This window comes from Uloborus diversus, chromosome 8 (assembly GCF_026930045.1).
Source record: "Uloborus diversus isolate 005 chromosome 8, Udiv.v.3.1, whole genome shotgun sequence".
Lineage (NCBI taxonomy): Eukaryota > Metazoa > Arthropoda > Arachnida > Araneae > Uloboridae > Uloborus > Uloborus diversus.
This window is the reverse complement of record NC_072738.1, coordinates 91,110,899-91,133,445: the sequence shown is the minus strand read 5'-3', so window position 1 is coordinate 91,133,445 and position 22,547 is coordinate 91,110,899. Positions and strand designations below refer to the sequence as shown.

The window sequence follows — 22,547 nt, the reverse complement described above, 5'->3', positions numbered from 1 at the left end:
ATTAAGGTTCATCTGGGGAGAAAAAGTTTACATTTAGGGGACACTTATAAAACTTTCATTAATACACAATAAATAAATAAATAAATAACATAAAATAAAGAACTACTTTATCTAAACAACATAATTTCAGAAGAAACTTAAAATATTTAAATGTGTGCTTCAAAATTATCTAGCACAGTGGATGCCGGTTAATTGAATCAACCGCTTTATTAAATCAAATCGCCAAAAACAGAAAAAAAAAAAGGTTTTTTTGAATAAGCCCATTTACTGAATCAAAACTGTTTAGGACAAATGTGATTCACATAAGGGTCGGCCACAATATTACAAAAAACATTTAAACTGCCAATTTTTATTTAAAAAAAATTAAAAAAAACTCTATAAAGCCCACAACTTCTTAGAAATAAACAGTAATATGTGCAGTCAAGGAATGCCCTGCAAAATTAATAATCTACCGAAATAAACCTGAGATAACACTTTAAATTTTATGCTAAATTCTCAACTTTACAAATTAAGGTACCATTATTAGTTTAAAAAATCCAAAAAAAAAAAAGAAATGAAGTTGATTCTGGTTAATAAGACCACTTTGGGACCGGGCCATTTTGGTCTTAATAACCAGCTGGTCCGATTAAGCAAACAGCACCTGTGAAGTGACCGAACATGCTATACACAAAACACATAAATGCCTTAATAATTATTGTGTGCCCCATATGTATAGTGAGCATACAAAGAAGAAAAATTGCTGCTTACGAAATTTTTACATTGAAAAATAAATTAAAATAACGCGAATAATATGTTTACACTCGTTTAACAAGATATTCAGACCGATACGTTTTTTGTTCCTCCTTCCAGTCAGTATCAAATCAATTCAACAACCAGTAGTAACTAAAAATGTGAGAGCGAAAAAATAAGAGATAAAAAGTACTGATCGGACATTAATTAAATGTAAATTACATATTTTACAACTGAACTTTTGTTTTGAAAAAAATTATGTATTTCTGAATGTGCTAACTGAACCGAAGAAATTTGAAACTTCATTGAAATTTTAATCTCTGCTGGAACAGTGCTGCCACGTAATGAGGGGGGGGGGGGAATTCGTTAACCATTTTTTTTCCTGAAAATATTTCTTAATTTAATTAAAAGTTACAAGGAACCATTATTAATTTTTATTGCACAAACTATTAAGTGTGTTGACATACTTGAAACTAGCTGCAAGCGGCCAATAAATTTTTTTTTTCAATTTGTTCTTATGTTCCTTGGTCTGATTAAACAGATTTTTTGATTCCAATAAGCGGAAAATATTAGGCTTGTAGAATGAGATTTGTTATGGTTCTTTAAGATTTGGTCCAAATAAGCGGCTGGTTCAATTAATCGGTGGTCCAATTAAGCAGATTCCACAGTGTAATGCAAAAATGAAAAATACACTTCAAATTGTGTTTGTAAAAGAAGCTAATTAACAACGGAGCAATCAAAAACATTTAAGTACACAGAAAAACAGTTAGCTTGGTTTTACTCTTTACATCGTAGATAATAAATAGTATTAAACTGCATTAGTGTTTTCAAAATATTTACTTTAAAATCATAGGAATATGCAAACATATTGAAACATTCCAAGTATCATTAACCGTCTTCAAAAGAAAATTCAATAGATTTGTGAAATGAGCAATTTGAAGGAATTCCAACAGCTGGTCTGGCATTGATTTAAGGTAATTTTTACCTGTCTGTGTTAAATTTTTATTTCTTATTCAAATAAAGATAAAAAAACTATTATTTTATACTATATTTTTTAAATCTTAATTTTATGCATTCTGCAGTAAATCTCAAAGGCACATTTATTTATCATTACTTTTAACTATTATTGTAAGTAAATCATTAACTCAGTGCTATGTGATTCGTTTCCAAATTTTACTGGTCTGTAAGTCAAAAGAGGTTGAGGAAAGCTGATCTGTACAATGACAAAATTAATGAAACAAAAAAACCTCAGGCTCTAAGATATGTGTTATGAATACCTACAAACAATACTGGTAGCAATAAGTCAACAATAGCTTCACACTAAGGTTGGGCAATGTAGGAGTTTCATGATGCATCAGCAACCTCACATCACAATTTTGCGATACATAACGATGCTTTTTTATTTTTAAAGCTTTACTTAAACTTGCTCGTTTAAATATTACAAAATATGTATAAAATATATAAATATAAAAAATATCAATTACTTGCAAACACATTTTAGCACCAGCAAGAAATTATCAAAAAGAAAAAAAAAGCTTTAAAAAGCATAAGACAGCAATAAATATTGCAGACATGTGGTTGGGGGTAACAGTGGTAACAATGAGGCTATTTTTACAATGTTAAAATATGTAAGATTATGGGAGCAAAGTCAATTTCATTCTCAAGCTGACATCTTGCATTAAAAAAGGGGCTCCTCAAAATAAGTGTCTGCAATTTCAGTTGCTATTTTGTGCTTTGCACTTAGCTTTTTTTTTTTTTTTGAAGAGTGATGATATAAACTTTTTTTATCAATATATTTTTTTTAGAGAGCTAAACACAAAGTTTTAGAAACATTGAGGGTCTTTGTTCGTTTATGATACCTCTACTAGCATTTGTTTCAAATGATTCCAATAACGAATTCTTCACACTTTCATCTCTATGTCAGACTGGCTTGACATTCTGATAATTAAACATTGGTGTGAAAACTTCAGGATCAAAATGACAATCACTGCAGACTATGGTGTCTATACATCAGTGCTTGGATTTGTAGTTGGTGCAATTAATACGGTATCAATGCATTGGTTTAAAAAGAAATTCCAAGCCAGTTTAAATGATGTGGGATGTGCACCGGTTTTTTACGATGCATCAATGCATCGCTCAGCCCTACTTCACACATGTGCTCACTAAACACATTTAGTATTTTGTGTGTCAAGTTTACATCTCTGAAATTGCATTCAGAAATCCAAACATTAATTTCCATACATACATTAAAAAAGTATAGAGTTACTTACATTGGGATTTTCAATACCAATCTTCCTTTTCATTCTCTCACAATAATTTTCAACTACTGCAGATTTTGATTTAAGATGAAGTTGTTTATGGACTTTATTTAAGTTAGCATTCCAAACATCATCCTGCTAAAAATTAGATTTTTTTATGTGCATATAAAAAAAAAACCTTTTACAAATACTAAAAAAATTAAAGATTAGCACTTTGATATTTAAATTAAAATTATATTTATATGTGCAACAGCCGATTCATACAGCATAACCATAAGATCCGTTTTGAATGGAAACATCTAGTTCCGTTTGCAGTCTCGTTGTCCCTGCACATTCTGAAATGTCCCATTTTCTAAAGTGACAAAATGGAACATTGCATCACCAAAAGTCATTGGGCACAGCTTTTTTTAGCATTTTCATACCAATAAATTAAATTATGCATAATTCTTAAAACAATTCTAATGTAAGCAGAAGAAAGGATATTTTTGCTTATGAATAATTTGTGAACTAAAAAAAAAACAAAGTTGCAAATCCCAGTTCTAAAAGCAACATTGATTGATAAAGTAAATTGCAAGAAATTTTACTAAGAATTATTCTTATTCAAAATCAGCACCAGATGCACTCAAGCACATTTTTGCAGTAAAAATACAATGCCACATCAATTCTTATCTATTTTTGTCTGTCATAAACTGTAGAACAACAGAAACTGACATCAGCATTAAAGTTTGTTTGAAGTTGCAAGAGTAGCTGCTTTAGCATTTTTTAAAGATATATTGACCAAATTTTTGGTCAAACAAATAGCTGATTCTATAGCCATTAGGTTCTATAAATTCTCACTACTGAGATGAAAACAAAATTAAAAAGGCTCTTGACTATAACCTTGACAGTCAAAGTTCAACAATTTTTTAATTCTATAAAATGCAGAAGAAATTTCTCTAGTGGCAGGACATTAAACTTTAAGGTAAGAGAGCCGGCAAGTCTGAAATTTTATGAACCAAATTATTTGTTTGCTCATGCAACCTTATTTTGCATTAAAAAAAAAAACAAACATTTTACACATGTATAAAATAAATACTGAAGTCACAATTAGTAATACAAATAATACTTGTAATTTTTGTTTTCCGATTTGTGAAGAATTGCTAATTTTCACAGCACCAATATGTTTCATTTTCCAGTATTTTCTGTAAGCTTCTAAAGGCAAAATAAAAGCACAAATCATTAATTTCAAAAAAAAAAAAAAAAAAAAGTGATTCAAACAATTAAAAGAGAGAAATAAAAAAAAAAAATACCTTTGATTTCATCAGGGGCGATTTTAATGTCTTCCTGTAAAAGAAAAATGGATGTAATAAAATAAATAACATATTTACAATTCTAATAAATCTACTATATTTTAAAGAAAATATTAATAAACTTTTATTATAAATGAATGAAAAAAACTTTAATAGCTTATCATTAAAAGCAAAGATTCAATCAGTTGTGAGTAGGGGCTAGAGGCAGTTCTTTTGCAAATGCGCCTCTGAATCCCCAAGGAAAACAAAGAAAATAAACTGATTAAAAGTTGCAATAAAAGATGACTATGAATACACTACCAGATAGATTTTTGTTAATTTCCAAAAAAAAAGGGCGCCTTTTCTTCTTTTTACTTTCAGTGTGCAAATATATAAAGTAATGTTGGTTATTCATTAAAAACTCTTGAACTTCTATTGCACATGTAGTCTGGAACTCTACTTGAAAACAATTTATGGTTGCAAAAGTCAAAAAAAGCATACTGGAAGGGAAAAAGTACCATCGTACGATGTTCCAAAGGAATTATTACTTCTTTAGTAGGGTCACGAGCACTTGGAACAGCTTAAAGGAAGAGGTGGTAATGAGCAAGGGGGTGGATAGCTTTAAGAGGGTTACTGAGCTTCATTGGGGACTTATAAACTGAGTAGGACCAGCCTAGCTGGGCCCAGCAAAGCCTGTTGCTGGTAGTCACATTTGTATTTGTATATTTGGTTACTTAACATAATCTTTTCACATTTGGCTCTCTACTAAATTTTGCCATCAAGAGTGAGTGCATGTTATAGAAGTAGCTCAATGCATGTTAAATGAATTTGAAGCACAAGTTTTAGGTTGCATAGATTGCCTTCTTTTCTAGTTTTAATTGACAGCCATAAAAGGACTGATATTTTCAAGAACCATTGAGTGAAGCAGTTCTAATTTTTTTTTCTTCCAATAAGAAAAAAAAGCGTGAAATAAAATGCTCAAATTTTAAGAAAATGTTACTGGTTGTCTCCGAATAACTAAATAAAAAGTAGGTTATATTCAGTTGGCTTATAACGACTTCTATAATTCAGATAAAATTGGTCACTGTAATGAGCAGGTTTTTATAATGCAAAATTTAGAAGATATTGCATGTTTTTCAGTCATATTAAAAAAAATATTTAAGTAATTTCTACAAGCTTTGCTTTCTTTCAAAAGAGAATAAAGAAATGAATGAAATTATAAATACTTGCCCACATGATACTTTAAAAATACATTTAACCACAAAATTCACAGATCGACAGATTTTTAGATTTAGAAATGATGGTTTACCTCAACTTCGTTATTATTATTATTATTTTTTTTTTCAAAATGTCAGTCTATCCTCTTATTTAGGTATTGTAGAGGCTTTCCACTTATTCCACGGGTCTGTCCAGGATTTTTCACAAAGTCCGTTTTTTGTGAAAAATCAAGTAATTTTGTGAAAAATCAATTATTTTTGTGAAAAATCAAATAATTTTGCAAAAACAAAATTTTTTTTTTGTAAAAACGTAAGTTTAGACTTTTGAAATGGTGGAAACTGAATCATTGACACTTAAAGTTGAGTGTTTTCTCTCTTTTCTGTTAAGAATATCATTCTTGAGTGTTTTTCTAGTATTTGGGGAGAGGGGGGGGGGGCACCCCTCAAGTATCAATATTTATCTACCATTCTACATCATGTTAAATTATACTAGAAATGTTATTTGTATAGTATTTAAAATAACTGTAAGAAAAAAAAAATTCAGGCAGGGGTTCAGCATTTAACTTTTTAACCCAAGACACTGTTTAAGAGCAGAGTTTCATTTAAACCTTATAAACTCTGTGATTTTTACAAAAATAAAAAAATATTTTATTTGTTTACCTCTTAACTAAGCGTACTAAACATTGAAAATTCGAAAAATCAGATTTCCACAGCGGATGCAAAGAGATTGCAATCCTTAAAGTGAAGGCATTAAAAGTATAAAAACGGCTTGTAAAATAAATTTTTTTGATAAAATTATTTTTAAATTGCATTTTAGAGTTCTATGATAAACATATCATTAATATCTGGACACAGTTGAAGGAAAAATAAATAAATAAATAAAATAAAAAACAAACCATCGATTCAGCATTTTAATTATTGACTCATAAAAGAAAATGGAATTCCACTTTAAAAACTTGAAATAAGCTTTGTTACAAAAATAAAGAGATTTTCCATTTATTTGCATCCTAATAAAGCGAAGTTACTGGCTTGAAAAAAAGAACAAAATATGATTCTCATATTGGATGTAAAAAGATTGTGTTTTTCAAAATGTAGGCATCTATAGAAAAAAAAAAAACGGTAAATAAAAGTTTATTTAAAGTTAATTATCCTTTTTAGCATCGAAAAACCAAACCCATATAACTTTCTCCCAAAATAACAGTTTAACATTGCACCACCAGACACTAAGTGGCGATTGGCGATAAGTTTGAATTTTGTAACCCTATCTGAAGTGATCACATCCCCCCCCCCCCACCCCTACTATCCTTTTCAGTTCTAAGTTTCTTTCACTGTACATTATTGAAGATTAAATTATGAGTGGGGAGAAAAGTGCTAACTACGCCTATTCAGAGAATGTTGACGCTTTTTCAAAGAAGTCATCAACATCGCTGCATTAAACAAACAAGCAAAATTATAAACCAAACTGACTTTCAGCTGTTAATTTCTTTCAAAGAAACCAACAACAGGCATTATATTTATTGGCCGTAGTGATTATTTATGGCTTGCAGAAGCATCACAAGAGTGCCGATATTTTTTCTTTTGCAAAATTAGCTGAATTTGTACAAGTTGTTTCCTCTAATATAACTTTAAAAAAGGTTCCAAACATTATCGTTTTTATACAGGAAATATGCTATATTATTTTAATTTGAGATTTGCTCTTTCAATAAACAATTTGTGAAGGGTCCATTTTTGTTTATCAGAATTTTGTGAAGGGTCCGTTTTGGTTGATAGGGATTTTGTGAAAGGTCCGTTTTGGTTGATCGGATTTTTGTGAACGGTCCGTTAACGGACCCAAATTTGCTCTGGCCAGACCCCTGTATTCCAAAAATTATTTTCATGAAATCTATCCATTGTCTACATAGGTGGCTCGTACAAGGGCCATCTATTCGCTTTTTAGAGTTAAAAATTAACAATTGATTAAAAACTTGGTGGATTGATTTATTTCACGAAAATAAAAACTAACCCAATTGTTCTTAGAAGATAAACATCCCTGAAAAAAAAAGAAAAGAAAACATCTCGCAAAATAATAAGAACTTGAGGAATACGATAATTAAGAACAATTAAAAATCTAAATGACCAAACAAACACAATAAAAATAGTTTAACTTGAAGAGAAATTTTCATTCTATTTTTTTTATTAAACATTGTTTACAACATCTGAAATAAAATTCTAATTGTTTCGTTTGTTTTCAAACATAAATAAAAATATTAAAATAGAAAATAAATCTATTCAAACCTTATCTGGCTTTTTCGAGTTAATTTTATTGAAATCAGTTTCCCATAGCTTAATTTTCATTTTCAACTGATTTATTTGTTCTTCTTGAGACATATTGAAATATACGCGTCTATTCAATTCATTAAATGATCAAATTATTTTATCGGAAAATGGAAAGTTTGAACTGAGCGTATGTTGTCAAATGTTGCTGAGTAAAATTGAAATGTTTAAAAGTTTCTGCAAGCAAAAAATTTGATTCAGAAACAAGTTCGTTCAATTTTAGAAAACAATTATGGGTGAAATCATTAAAGGTTTGAAACATTATCGCTAGCTATATAAAAAGCATATGATTCTTAAAAAATGTAAACAAACAAAAATAAAACGCGCGCCAAATTAAAAGCTGTCAAAGTTACAGTCAAAGTTGCAGTTCTTTCTTTTTGTTATTTAAAATAATATTTTCTGTTCAAGTCCGGAATGTTCTCTTCAGCGTAATAGTATGAAAAAATATGTTCATTCAGTCGAGCAAATTTTCCAATATTATTGAACTTGAAATAAATGAAAGCAACGATAACCTGTGAATTTCAACGCAAGAAGAAGAAACAATCTCACTTGTTTACGTTTCCCTCCCAATTTTCGGCATGTGTTTCGTCTGGTTGATAGGAGTACGCCTACTTTTTTAAATATTTTAAATGTACGTCGGACATAAATAATGTCCGAAAATCAAGAAGCAAATAAATTTTGTTTTGCTATTGACAGAGGTGGAACGTTTACTGATATTTTTGCCCTTTGTCCTGGTGGAAAAGTAAAAGTCTTAAAACTTTTATCAGATGATCCTGCTAACTACAGTGATGCACCTCGAGAAGGAATCCGACGAATTCTTTCTGAGGTAAAACGACTACAGCTTCGAAAATAAATTCACACTCATTGTTTTCGCGAACATATGTTCTCATTTTCTAACTTGAAAATTCTTATCCATACTGTTAAAATTTGTTCTCGTCTGTTTGTGTGTCAGTAACCCTATCTGCTCAGGACTGGCAACGTCTGCCAAGTCAATACACCCCTGCATATCCTCGGGACATCCAAGTAGTAAAAGCATTAAAAACATCAATTGTCACCCTCTGCAGGTGGCGGGCTAGCACGCAGGGGTCAGTGCCTCTAGTATCTTATTGAAAATATTAAAATTAATGAAAATTTCTTTGATCGTAGAAATAATATTTGCAACAAGGTGTTCCTTGTCCAATTTCAAAAAAAATGAAAAAATGCAGCGATTGCTGAGGCCCCAAATTGTATCATAATTAAGGGGGGATGGGGACACGTTGGTCCGCGTTTTTACTTATAATTTTTTATCTCATCAAAAAATTTTATGAGCAGTTCCATTTTTTACAATAAGTTTCATTGAACACTTCTCAACACCACAGATTTTTTTTTGGAAATGTTGAATTGATAAACTTTTTTTGTATTAATTTTTTAACGGAACCTCGTAAAGTGAACCAACGTGCCCCACGGGTGGGGTACGTTGGTTGTAATTGCTAAATCATCTTTAATTAAGAACAGCAACCAAGCATTCACCATTAGTACACAACTAATTTTTAAAAATCAAAAGAAAAATCAATTATTGAATATTCAGGAGACAATTAAAGTTAACTAAAGATGCAATGGCGCCCATATGCAAAATTGTAAGGGGGGGGGGAACTTAGATATTTTCTACATGTTTTAACAGGATATTTTCCCCATAGAAACTGATTTCAATGCCGATTAGAGTTATTAAAATATGACATTTTTAATAACTTATTCATTAACGGCAAAAAGAGAAATGCTTTTACATTTTTGCAAAGAAAAAAGTATAGTAAGGAAGTTTTAAATTCTAAGGGGGGGGGGTGGCTTGAGCCTCCCCTTGCTCCCCATATGGGCACCCTTGCGAAGATGTGTTAATTGATATCTGGGAACATCAAAGTGCTACTTCCAGAGCTTTGGAAATAACACTTTTATTGAACTGGGTTTTTTAAATGATATAAGTCATATGTTACTTTTATGCGAAGTTGCATCAATGTTTGTTAGGGGGAGAAAGCTCTTTTTTTCTTCAGTGCGTTGCATGAAACAACTCCAAAAAGAAAAGAATCCTGTTATACTAATACCATATATTTCAAAGAAAACGTACAATAAAATTCACAGCTTTAGGTTAGCATAGCTTTGTGTTCTAAAATCAAACATAAAAAATGATATTAGATAATCTATAATAAGTAAAAGTATACTTTTTTATTCCTTTAATCCAATCATTTGCTTTATTTTGTTTCTGGGTAGAATGCTTGTTTAGCAAAAAAAAATTTGTTTAATACGGGAACTTTATTATAGCATGTATTGCATATTTTACTCTTAGAAAACAATTGTTTGCAAAATTTAGAAGTATATTTTAAAATATAAATAACAAAAAATTGCAGATATGAAATAAACCTTTTGGTAAAATAAATTTAGTATATAATTTTTTTTTATAATTATGAAATATATTGCTTTTTTGCCCTAAGTATTTATTATTATTTTGAAACATATGTAACTTGAAATCAAATGAATCCTACTAACACTTAGAGTATTGTTATAACTATTGAAATTTAAAAGAAACAAAAAGTATTTAAATTATGTGGGGTATGTTGGTCCGATCTAACGGGCTCCACAAAGAGTGGACCAACCGACCCCACGTACTTGGTGTGAAAAATTAGTGTCATAATTTTTTTCTTTTTGACAAAAAATGAAAAAATTGCCAATTATTGTGAACTGAAAAAACTTACTTTAAGAAAGGAGTTAATTTTTTCCCCCACAATCTTGATGAAAATTATTTAAAAAAAAGTTATACTGAAAATTACTCAGGACTACTGTAATAACGCTTTATGGAATAAAATTTGTTCAATATAACTGTACCATGTGATTTTATTATAGGATTTGTAGGACCATAGTGTTATTTGTTGCTCATAAAGTAAAATAAAAAATATTAATAGCATCAAAATAATTGAGACTAGTCCAATGTGCCCCACACGGTCCAATGTACCCCGTCTCCCCTAAGTGTTCATTTTGTCAATCGTAATGAGCCAATCTATCATGTTTAACCGTTTACCCGCCAATGTTCCAAAAATGGAACATCATATTTAAGCGAAAATTTTCCCAAGAAATAACGTTAAAATAAAAAAGTTTTTTTTAACACAGTTTAGTCTTATTTCAAAGTATTTTTTGATTTCCTGCTTGATTATTTATATGTTTTCAATTATTTATTGCGATTTTTCAAAGATGAGTGTTTTTTTAGCTTTTTGCAACTTTTTCTTATAAAATTTACCAAAAATTGTTTTTTTCAGAAAATGTGATGATATTTATTATAGTTGTGAAAAATACTTCAATGTATGATTTTAAAATGCTTGTAGAAATGTACAATGATATTTCCGAAAGGTGTACCCCTTCAAAATAGCATGTTCCAATTTTGGAACATTGGCGCTTTTAGGGAGTCAAATTTCCAAGAAGTAAATCGTTCGACTTCCAAGGGGAAATTTCATTTTTCGTAATATATGTTTCTTTTTTTTCTCATTTTGAATGTACTCTGATGTAGATGTTGGCAAAACCAAAAAAGTTTATATTTTGAAAGGATATGACGTTTCGTTAGCAAAGAAAATAATAAGTCTTCTGTTTGACGGACTATATGGCTCCGAATCCACACCTGCTCGGACAGCTGCATTGTCACGTAATAATAAAAAATAATATTAGTGAGAGTTTTATTCTTCATATTTTAAATGCAGTTCAATAATTCGCTAACTTTGTTTTCGGGCGAAACGAAATTCTGTTTGACGTATACCAACTGTTCATAAATGTTAAAAAATGTCTACAAGATTTCTTACTGCAGAACAAGCTGTGGCTTATTTAGAGACATTGTCAGATTCGGATTTGTCAGATGTAGATATATGCCAATTACCCCCTGATGAACTAGGCAATATCACTGAGGAAGAATAGATGTTGACAGAGATGAAATCCTACAATTTTTTGGTTTGTTGCTATTGAGTGGGTACCATTCTGTTCCTTCTGAAGATATGTATTGGAGCAGTGCAGAAGATACATCTGTGCCAATTGTACTAACAGTTATGCCTCAAAATCGTTTTCGAAAAATAAAAAACAACTTTCATTTGATGGACAACCATGAATTAAAACAAAATGACAAACTAAGAAAAGTTTTCCTTATTTACGAAGAATTGTGTAAAAACCCTCAACAATTTGGTGTATTTCATGAAAAATTAAGCATAGATGAATCTATGGTTCCCTACTACGGTCGGCATTCATGTAAAATGTTTATTAGATGAAAACCAATAAGATTCGGCTTCAAAATTTGGATGCAGTGCTCTTCAAGTGGATATCCATATTCCATGGAGATTTATTCAGGCAAAAAAGAAGGATCCCCTGATGTGCAATTAAGGATCCAGAGTTGTAAATGATCTATTATCAGTTTTGACTGACACGTCTAAGCATGAAGTATACTTTGATAACTTTTTTACATCATATGATTTAATTTCTCAGCTATCAAAAAAAAAGTGTACGAGCAACAGGAACAATTCGTGAAAACCGAACTGGCCATTGTCCACGGAAATCCAAAAAAGCCTTTTCTAAAGAAGATCGAGGAAATTTTGACTATCGATCTGATGGATCAGTGTACATGTGCAGCTGGAAAGATAATGCAGTGATTACAGTAGCATCTAATTGTTATACACATAAGCCACTTGCATCTGTAAAATGTTACTCAAATGCGCAGAAATGCAAGATAGATGTGCCACAACCTCATCTTATCAAGAGATACAATGAAGGAATGGGGGGTGTGGACGTCTTGGATAAACTTTTAGGGAACTACAGACCTCATTTGAGGAGTAAAAAATGGTGGTGGAATCTTTTTAGTAATGCGCTGAATATTTCAGTTGTAGCTAGTTGGTTACTTCATTGTGATTTACACGAAGTCAAGATGAAGTATTTAGAGTTCCGAAGAGAATCCTCCAGGGCCTCGTTGTCATTTACATAAACGGTCTAGAATGTCTGACGGACATTATATTGTATCTGCATCCCAAGGATGTTGCGCGGTGTGCAAAAAAATACGACTAAGAAATGTTTCCATTGCGACAAACGACTTCACCAACAACGCTTCCTTTCATATGATGGGCATTAGATATTTCTGTATTGGATTTTCTGAATTCTGATATGTACACAAATACAATTTAAAATATCAATTTTTCCGCAATAAAGTATGCTAAGATAAAAACCGCATTCAAAACCTCTTAGTTTAAAAAAATTCTCCGAAAAAAAAACTTCATGCAAAACGCCAATGTTCCAAAAATGGAACACACTGAAAATCATAGTAAAAAATTTTTTTCTGGAAATTTTATTTTATTTCTGTATTTACTAGACATAAATAGACATAATTTCAAAAAATTACTCAAATTTGATCATCCGACAATAGTTCGGCGGTTAAACGGTTAATAAGTATACATTTCAAAAATGTAAGTAAAAGTTTATTAGCTGCATTACTGTGCATTGTTAAATTTGCTTAGCTAATATATTGTTTGTTTCAATGATTCACATTAATATATCATTTAATGGACTAATTAAATCATGGATTGTTCAATCTTTTATATAGGTTACTGGAAATGAATATGATCCATCCAGTCCAATCAAGACTTCAGAGCTTAATTTCATTCGCATGGGCACAACTGTTGCCACAAATGCACTCCTGGAAAGAAAAGGTGAACGAATAGCCTTGGTGATAACTGCAGGCTTCAAAGATGTTTTGCACATTGGGAATCAGTCGAGGCCAAAGATATTTAGCTTGGTGAGTATGTTATGCTTCACATGGAAAGAGTTGCTGATGAAATTAACTGAATTAAATTTATTACTAATATCAAGTTCAACAGGGCCATCCCAAGAGAGTACGTCACCTGGGGCAAATATTTTCTGACGCCCTGTACAGAATGGTGGGCGTTATTTGGAAAAGTATCGAACAATTTTGTATCAATTATTACATAATTAAACATGTAATCTGAAATATAATGTGTTTGATTTTGAAAACTGTTTTTTAAAAAAGAATAATACTAAAAAGAATGAAATATTGTCAGAGCTTATTTTATGGCACTCCTTCATATCTTGGCGCCCGGGGCGATTGCCCCACTCGCCCCCTCTTTGGACAACCCTGAAGTTCAAGTTTGCCTGAATCCTTCTAATTTACTTTATTAAGCATTTTCTTTCTGTAAAACATGTTTCTCTCAACCATTTGCCAGGACTGAGGTTGCTAAACTTAAATATAATTAGGACGTGATACTCAAAAATCAAGTTTTCCTTTGAATCAAATAAGTAATTTATTTTCAACTAAAACCTTCGGTACAAACGCTGAATAGGGATATATCTGTTCTTTCAGAGTTTGAAAAAAACCCCAGCCCTCTCGTTTTTAATAAAATGCGTGTTTTTTTTCCCCGCAATATTTGCTGAAAAATTAGGCCCTTTTTTTTCTGAAATTATTTAAATTATAACCTCTATTTGTATAAAACTACTGCTTTGCTACTTGTATTTCTCTTTGAGATATATATTATTTTAAATCATGCATCTACTTTTGATCAAATGTATTTTAAAAATGTTAAAATTAAAGGGAAAAAAAAAACAAATGAATGTAGTGAATAACCTTTTGAAAAATGTTCTCCTTGTAACCCCAATACACATCATGTCGCAATATATTTTTTGTAGTTTGTTCTCACATCCTATGATGTAGTTTTAAGATAAAGGAAGCAGCATAAATCATAAATTTGAATAATACCTAGTTTTAAAAATTTACTTGTAGGAAATTGTTTGTCCAGATGATTTATATGAAGAAGTAATTGAAGTAGAAGAAAGAGTTGTTTTACAACAGGACCAATGTCAGATCAAGAAAACATGTCCTGTTTTGATTGGAACAACTGGAGAAAATGTACGTGTTGTTTAATTAATTTTGCTTGTTTGGTTTTTCATTATTCATATCTATATTAAATAAATTTATTTATGATTTTGTTTCATCAATAATATCTACATTTTATTTTCATATGAGGCAGTGAAAAGCATAGGGATGTAAGTTCCAAAATGAAAAATTTAGAGTTGACCAGTATACATGGTAGATGATTCTCTCCTCTGTTTTAGGGCAGGAGATAGTACTAGTAGCCCAGGTCGGTGCTGTTAAACAGCATAATTTAGAAACACTTTTCAATGAAAGACTACCTAGGACCGAAGCTTTAACATGTTTTACTCAAAACTTGAAAATGTCCACTTACATCCCTTTGCTTCTCAGCACCTCATATACAAAATAAAAACTTATTTTATATTAACTTCTTTACTAATAATAAAGCTGAAAGTCTCTCTGTCCGGAGATGTCTGTAGGATGTCTGTGACGTGCATAGCGCCTAGACCGTTCGGCCGATTTTCATGAAATTTGGCACAAAGTTAATATGTAGCATGGGGGTGTACACCTCGAAACAATTTTTCGAAAATTCGATTTTGTTCTTTTTCTATTCCAATTTTAAGCCCATTTTTCACAGAAATTTAATAAAATGGGAAAGAATCTTTATCTTTATCTTCTTCTTTACTAATAATAAAGCTGAAAGTCTCTCTGTCCGGAGGATGTCTGTAGGATGTCTGTGACGTGCATAGCGCCTAAACCGTTCGGCTGATTTTCATGAAATTTGGCACAAAGTTAGTATGTAGCATGGGGGTGTGCACCTCGAAGCGATTTTTCGAAAATTCGATGTAGTTCTTTTTCTATTCCAATTTTAAGAAAAATTTCATAAGATGGACGAGTAAATTACAAAATTATCATAACGTGGAACCGTAACATGTGCACAAGCCAATTGGCGAGATACGAAATTACCATAACGTGGAACCGTAAGATGGGTACAAGCCAACTGACAAGAAAATTCACCATACATTATTTGTAAATATACAGGCGAACCAAAAAATCTTTTAATTTTTCTATTACGGGCAAAGCCGTGCGGGTATCACTAGTAATAAATAAATTAGTGCCTGCACACTAAAGCGTTTTTTATGTAACTTTTGTATTAGAGTGCAGAGAGGGAAAAAAGAAGACATTTTTATGTGCAGATAAACTACATAGAATTTTTATGCCTGCATTTAGTTAAAGATGAAAAGTTTAGTGTTTTGCAGTTGAAGTTAGTGTTTCGAAAATAACTGTCATTAATCATTTGAATTATTCCTACATTCATTTTAGTGGACATATTTACTGTAATTTTCGTATTATTTAAACATATTTACTGTGTATATTGCATACAATTTTCTTCTGTAGTAAAGTCACTGAAGATTAATTTATGTTGATCTTATAGATAGAAATCTGGACCTCTTTAAATGAAGACAAATTAATGACTGATCTTCAGAAAGTTTATGACAAGGGCATTAGGAGCTTAGCTGTTGTTATGATGCATTCCTATTTGTAAGTGCTATTTAATTATTCAAAGTTGAGGTAGGTTTAGTAATGTAGCCAAGTAAAGCTGATGTGGAGGGTTAAAATGTACATTTGTAAGCTTCCTCTTAAGAAGCTTAATTAGAACCAATGATTAGTCAATTGGGAAAATCTGATTAAAATGGATGAGTAGCAAGGACAGATCCAGGAATCCTTCAAGGGAGGGGCGAAATTGCATTTTTAGAACTTCAATTTTGAAAAAATTGCTAAGTTTCCAAATCCTCTCCCCTAAAACAATCCAATATTGTTTAAAATTGTGTTTTTGGAACTGCAGTTTTGAAAAATTAGCAGAGGAAAGAAAACTTGAATCTCATTCCTTCCTCTAACATTACTTAACAAGGTTTAAAATCACATTTTTCGGACCTCAAGTTTGAAATATTCCAAACATTTTCCGGTTGAGAGTTCCCTGAAATTCTTTGCAAATTGACTGAAAATTACTTTTGGAACTTTAATGTCTAAAAATTGCCTGTAAAGCCCCTTGAGGGAGGGGTGATCATCCCCTGCTCCCTTGTATCCATTCATGATGAGTAGAGGGGCGTGATAATAAGTAAAATTATGTGATTGAATACTTTTTCTCTCATACTTTTTGTGATTTACAATGGAAATAATCAAAAATTGCTTTTTGTTTTTGTAAACAAACAAACAACCTAACAAAAAAGTGAGTACCATAAAAGGTACTACTTGATAAACTGATGTTTGTTTTTAAGTTAAAGAGCTAGATTTTCTGAAAATGGGATAGCCAGTAAAAATGAAGATTCAGTTAAGGCAATGCTGTTTAAAAAAAAGTCGATTTAATATGAAAATTTCACAAAATATGTTTTTAATTCATAAGGTTTCACAAGCATAAATAAAAGTTCATTATTAAGGAAAATATTTATATCTTTATCTTTAATAATAATTGTTCCAAACTTTTTTTGATATAAATAAAAAGTTGATAAAATTTAAAATCCTTAACTAAGACCTTCTATCTTTGAAAGTTTAGCATTGAGCTCTGTAAGATGTTTATCAGTCAACTGTGATTTCACTAATATTGTTGTGGTGTATAAAGGTTCACTAAAATAAAATGCACCAAACATTTAAGCTATATCAATTTTTTTACTAAGAAAATTTTAAATTGATTTTATTTTGCACAATTTTGATTTTGCAGAAGGAATTCTTTTTTAGCATTCAATTTTATTTTTGGTTGAAAATAAATGTAAATCCTAATTGTTTAAAAGTATAGATGATAGAAACATTTATATAAAAAAAAAAAAAAAAAAAAAAAAAAAAAAAAACTTTTTGAAAAAGTTGATTTTCAGTAGAGAAATGAAAAAAAAGAAAAAAAAAAAAAAGAGTTTAAAGCATGAAAACTTTTAAAGCTAAATAGTGCTTTTAATCATGTTTCCAATTAAAATGGTTACAAAAAATTGAATATATTGTCAAAAGTATATACCTAATGATGAGTTTTATTATATTTTCTCCCTAAACTAAAAGTAAACGGTTTCATGAATTAAAAAGAAAATATATATGCATACAGTGATCACTTATACGCGACCTCTGTTATATGATGCATTTTTCTCATGGGCACGGTCATCGATATAGGAAACAATGTTAACTCTTATTAATTTAAATGCAAAATCTAAAATGAACCTTTCACTTATGTGCAATAAATTTGTTTCAAGTTTTGGTTAAATTGCCTATTTAAGCTTTGCTAATAGCAAGAATGTATCCTTCTTGTTCTGTCTCTTGAAATGCATTCACACACCCTTAATCCATTGTTTGGATTCTTCGGAGAAACGCTTTCTTTGTGGAGTGGCTTGTGATTGACATTGAGAGGGGAAAGCGGGTTACATACGAAAAGGTTGATGTTTCTATAAAAGTCGCTGCCAAGCGGTAAGGCCAGAGATAGCCTAGGAGGATCTGTTATGTCCTCATAGACTACAGCACAGATTTCTGACCATGCTTTAGGTTTTTGAAAGTTTGTTTGCATACTCCACAATGTATAAAAATAGCGAAACGTACAACTTCGTATTTTTACATTCTTATTAAATTAGGATACATAAAAGGGTATTACGTGCATATTTATTCATTAGTATCGGTATAAGTAATGTCAACTTTTCGCGTTTAAGCATTTTTTTGGATTTTTCCCTTCTAAGCAAAAATTTGGTTGTCCCGTTTGGTTGCGTATAAGTCAGAGGTCACTGTATATAGATTTTGTTTTCGTAATGTAAATTTAAATAATGAAAAAGAATGTCTAAAAGTAAACAGTAGGTAAGAAAAACATAATGAGAATATGTATGAGTAACTGTTATTGACTCCTGTAAAGTAACCGCAATTTATACTAAACAAATTTTTTATTTGGTTTTTAAGTGACATTCTAGCACAGTGCCAACCACTTATATGAATCACGTTTGGTCTAAACAGTTTTGATTCCATAAAGCAACTGATTCAATAAAGCGACTAATTCAATAAAGCTGGATTTTATTCTGTTTTTAACAATTTGATTCATTAAATGGGTTGATTCAATTAACCACTGATTCCAATAATCGGCATCCACTGTATTATTTCTTTTGAAGGAAGGTTGTAGTGCATCAGCAATTTAGTTTACCTAATGAGCTATTTTATTTAATTCTATCTCACTAAATATTTTGTAAAGCTCTTAATTAAAAGAAAAAAAATGTCTTAGATTTCCAGATCATGAGCAGTACGTTGGTAAAATCGCACAAGAAATTGGTTTCGAGCATGTGTCCTTGTCTTCAGAAGTTATGCCAATGGTACGCATGGTTCCTCGTGGGCATACAGGTATGATTATTCCTAAGAACATCTGTGATTGTGTATGATTGGCTCTGTATTGATGTTAGAAAGTTTTGTAGCATAATATATTTTATTTTGTTTTAGCTTGTGTGGATGCATATTTGACACCTTGTATTAAAAGATATGTTGAAAATTTCTCTTCAGGGTTTGAAGAGAAGCTGAAGGTATATGTTTTACTATATCCATTGATGAATTTCACTTTCAAACTTTAAATGAGTCATTTTAAAGTGTCCAATAATTTTATTGATATTAATATGCTGTATACAAAAATTTCCCATTACAATAAATGTGTAATATTTCTTTTACCAATCCTATTTAAAATTTGCTAATGAATTCTATGTTAGATTATTATAATTACATTTTTCTTACATTAATATTTTGCCTTCTTTTCAGGATGTCAATGTTTTGTTTATGCAATCAGATGGAGGTTTGACACCTATGAACTTGTAAGCATAAACTTTTACCTTTATTTTGTATTAATAATGTTGGCAACATATTTTTATGATTTTAACATGTATCTGTTTTAGATTTTTCGGTTCCAGAGCTATTTTGTCAGGCCCTGCTGGTGGAGTTGTGGGTTATAGTAAAACTACATATAACAAATATTCTAATTTGCCTATTATTGGTTTTGACATGGGAGGTTAGTACAAAATTTGAACTGATTATGTTAGTACCTTTCTTAGAACAAAAAAAAAAAAAAAAAATGCAATGAAGGAATTGAAAACAAGAAATAGAACTTTATTACTTGTGTAGATAGTGTGGTATGTTTTTGTGATCAAATTTTTAAAACTGCTCTTTCTATTCTGGCATTAACATGACAATTTTTATTTGCTCTACTCTAAATTCAGTCCATTCGCGATAACTCGAAGTCTGATAACTTGAATATTACTATAACTTGAAGTTTTTATCAAGTTCCAATCCCTTTGTCTTTAATTCCATGCTAATTATTCTCCATATTTCAAAGTTAACTTCCTTAACTGGAAGTTTTTTCAAAGATGACTCGAATTTATTTCCGAAGATTGTAAAAAAAAAAAAAAAAAGAAACAAATAAACAAGTGACTATGAGAGAAAAATTAATTCACCTTCACTTGCAATTGCTGCACATTAGACCTCTAAAGCAAGACCGCCTGTTGAGCAAATGTGCGATAAAGGAGTTACATGTGCGGAAATGAGTATAGCTTGTTTTCTTTTGTTCTACTGTACTGTTCACACTTAGACATATTGCTGGGCTATGAATCTGCTTTTAAGTTGTCAACTCAACTGATTATACCTTTATTCAAAGGCTGACCTAAGTTAAGATGTGTTCCCTTTCATTCTTTAGTTCGATCACTTGCTGATGAGTTGCCGAGAGAGAGAGAGATAGAAAGATGTCTTTACTTTTAAAGATGTCTAAGCGAAAGCTAAAATCCTTAGATTTAGAAAGTAAAGTAAATCTTATTTATGACATTGAAAGGAATCCGACAATCAAAAGGAAATAATCTTCAAAAGCGGTACAAATTCATGAATTCAAATTTGAAACGAATGAAGATGAGCACCTTTCCTGAAGTAGAATCAGCTCTGTTCAAGTGGTTCCAGCAGTATCGAAATCAAGACCATGCCATTCCTGTAAGTAGGTCTTTGTTGGGCTAAATGCCTTTATTTTTGGTTCTTGAAGGATTTCACCAATATTGTTTAAAAGAAAAATCATTTTGTGACTTACCTTTTGCCATTCCGAGAGAAAACTTTGCGCGAAGAATCCCATCCACCTGCCGCCAACACTCAAATGTCCGAGTTTGAATTGGAAGTGTTTGGAAAACATGCGGCATGCTATGATTGGTTGTTATTCGGCAGATGTCGGTAAACTTCCGAAAGAGCACGTGTCAATGACGTGATGAAATCATGTTGAGGTGTTAAGTGCTGAATGCCAAATTAAATAAGAATTGTGCAACCGGCAAGCTGTGTTTTCTCCGGGTTGTGTTGTTTTGGCAATATGCAAATTAGGTAACGTCACATTGTTTCTGGAAAGGCCGAATCTGGCTATAAATACGCAGACCGGCAGGAGCTCGATCGCTTGGGCTTCGCTTCGTTTTTTTACTTCTACTCGTCTCCTCGTCTTGTGTTGTCTGTGTCCCGTGAACGTGTTCGTCAAATGTCATCCTAAATTTTTGTTATTGGCCTCTTGGTGAGGTCTGGTTTTTCCTGGAAAAGCACTGATGATGTTTTGAGTTTGGAACCCGCGTGTTGTGATGACGTCTACAAAAGCAAAGAGTTCTAAGTTTCCCTGATGTGGGTCTTTTGTTCTCCTGCGGAAGAAGATCGCGTCCATCCCTGGTATACCTTTCCCTGATGTGGTGAACTGTTGCTCACGCGGTGTGAATCGACCTGCCTGCAATTCGTGGAAATTGCCATGCTGTCCAACGACCGGTGAGGCGTCACCTTGGAACACCAACAGGACTTTTAATCCATGCATGGACTCATTGTAAGATCTCTTTTTCTAATTTTTCCCGGGGAACAAATCATTGTGTTGTAACCAATTTTCAATATGTGTCAAATAAATGTTTTTCAGTGTAAAGAATGATTCATGTTTTATTTTCTTCGGGCAGACCACTACCTCAAATTTTTAGTTGGAAATGAGTTGCCAAATTTTCAGCTTAGCTGTAGGCCATAAACCTCAAATTATATCCAACAGGTGGTAGCAGAGCGTGGTTGATCTGCCCGGAGAAAATTGAATCATTTCTTTATTATGGAGAAAGATTATAGAAACGTTGAGAAGTTGGGCTCCCATAATTGGGCTACCTGGTCCAAAGATATAAAAATGGTGCTCATAGAAAGGGATTTATGGGAGATTACCCAAAAGAAACCAGAAGGGGAGTTAACTAGTGCTGACAGAAAAAGATGTGGCCAAGCTTTAGCCATCATCTATTTAAACTTGGAAAAAGATACAAAAAGGTTAATTGATAATTTGGAAGATCCTAATGAAGCCTGGAAAGCCCTTAAGGCAAATTTTGAACCCCCATCTTTGGCCAGAGTAGCCGCATTGTGGGAATCCTACTTCTCTTGCAAAATGCAAGAAGGTGAAACGGTGGGATTATTCGCCGCAAGGTTGGGGGGAATTTTTAACCAATTAGTCGAAAATGGATATATTATGGAAGAAAAACTCAGGACTTTTCAATTGATACGGTATCTACCTCATAATTTCAGCAGTATTGTTCAAGCCATCTACAGATGGGAAGGAGAGAGATTTACTTTCTCGAAGGTAAAAGATGAACTACTAGCTGAGGAAGGTAGGATTAGGTATTTGGCCGAAGAGCCTAAAATAGAAAATTCGGCAATGTTTTCAAAACCCGGAAACTCCGGAATGGCAAATGGTAGGGGTAAATTTCTTGCTAAAAATAAAGTTTGTTACATTTGCAAAAAGAAAGGGCATATTGCGTCGAAGTGTTGGAGCCGTAATAAAGTAAAACAGGATAGGAATTTTAAATTTCAAGCCAAAGAAGACCCTCAGGCAGGAATGTTTTGTTCAGTAAATGAAAACGAAATTTCTGCA

General features: G+C 31.6%; 1 protein-coding gene across 1 annotated transcript in view; it reads left to right on the top strand.

Moving 5' to 3' along the window:
* The first annotated feature begins 8,349 nt into the window (after positions 1-8,349).
* The window catches only part of LOC129227232 (5-oxoprolinase-like), a 59,683-nt gene continuing 45,485 nt past the window's right edge, over positions 8,350-22,547 (top strand). The window contains exons 1-8 of the mRNA XM_054861741.1: positions 8,350-8,611; positions 13,376-13,567; positions 14,567-14,692; positions 16,092-16,198; positions 18,894-19,009; positions 19,106-19,185; positions 19,415-19,467; positions 19,549-19,661. Coding sequence (XP_054717716.1) covers positions 8,435-8,611; positions 13,376-13,567; positions 14,567-14,692; positions 16,092-16,198; positions 18,894-19,009; positions 19,106-19,185; positions 19,415-19,467; positions 19,549-19,661 — 964 coding nt within the window. The 5' untranslated portion in view covers positions 8,350-8,434. The remainder of the gene's footprint in view (positions 8,612-13,375; positions 13,568-14,566; positions 14,693-16,091; positions 16,199-18,893; positions 19,010-19,105; positions 19,186-19,414; positions 19,468-19,548; positions 19,662-22,547) is intronic.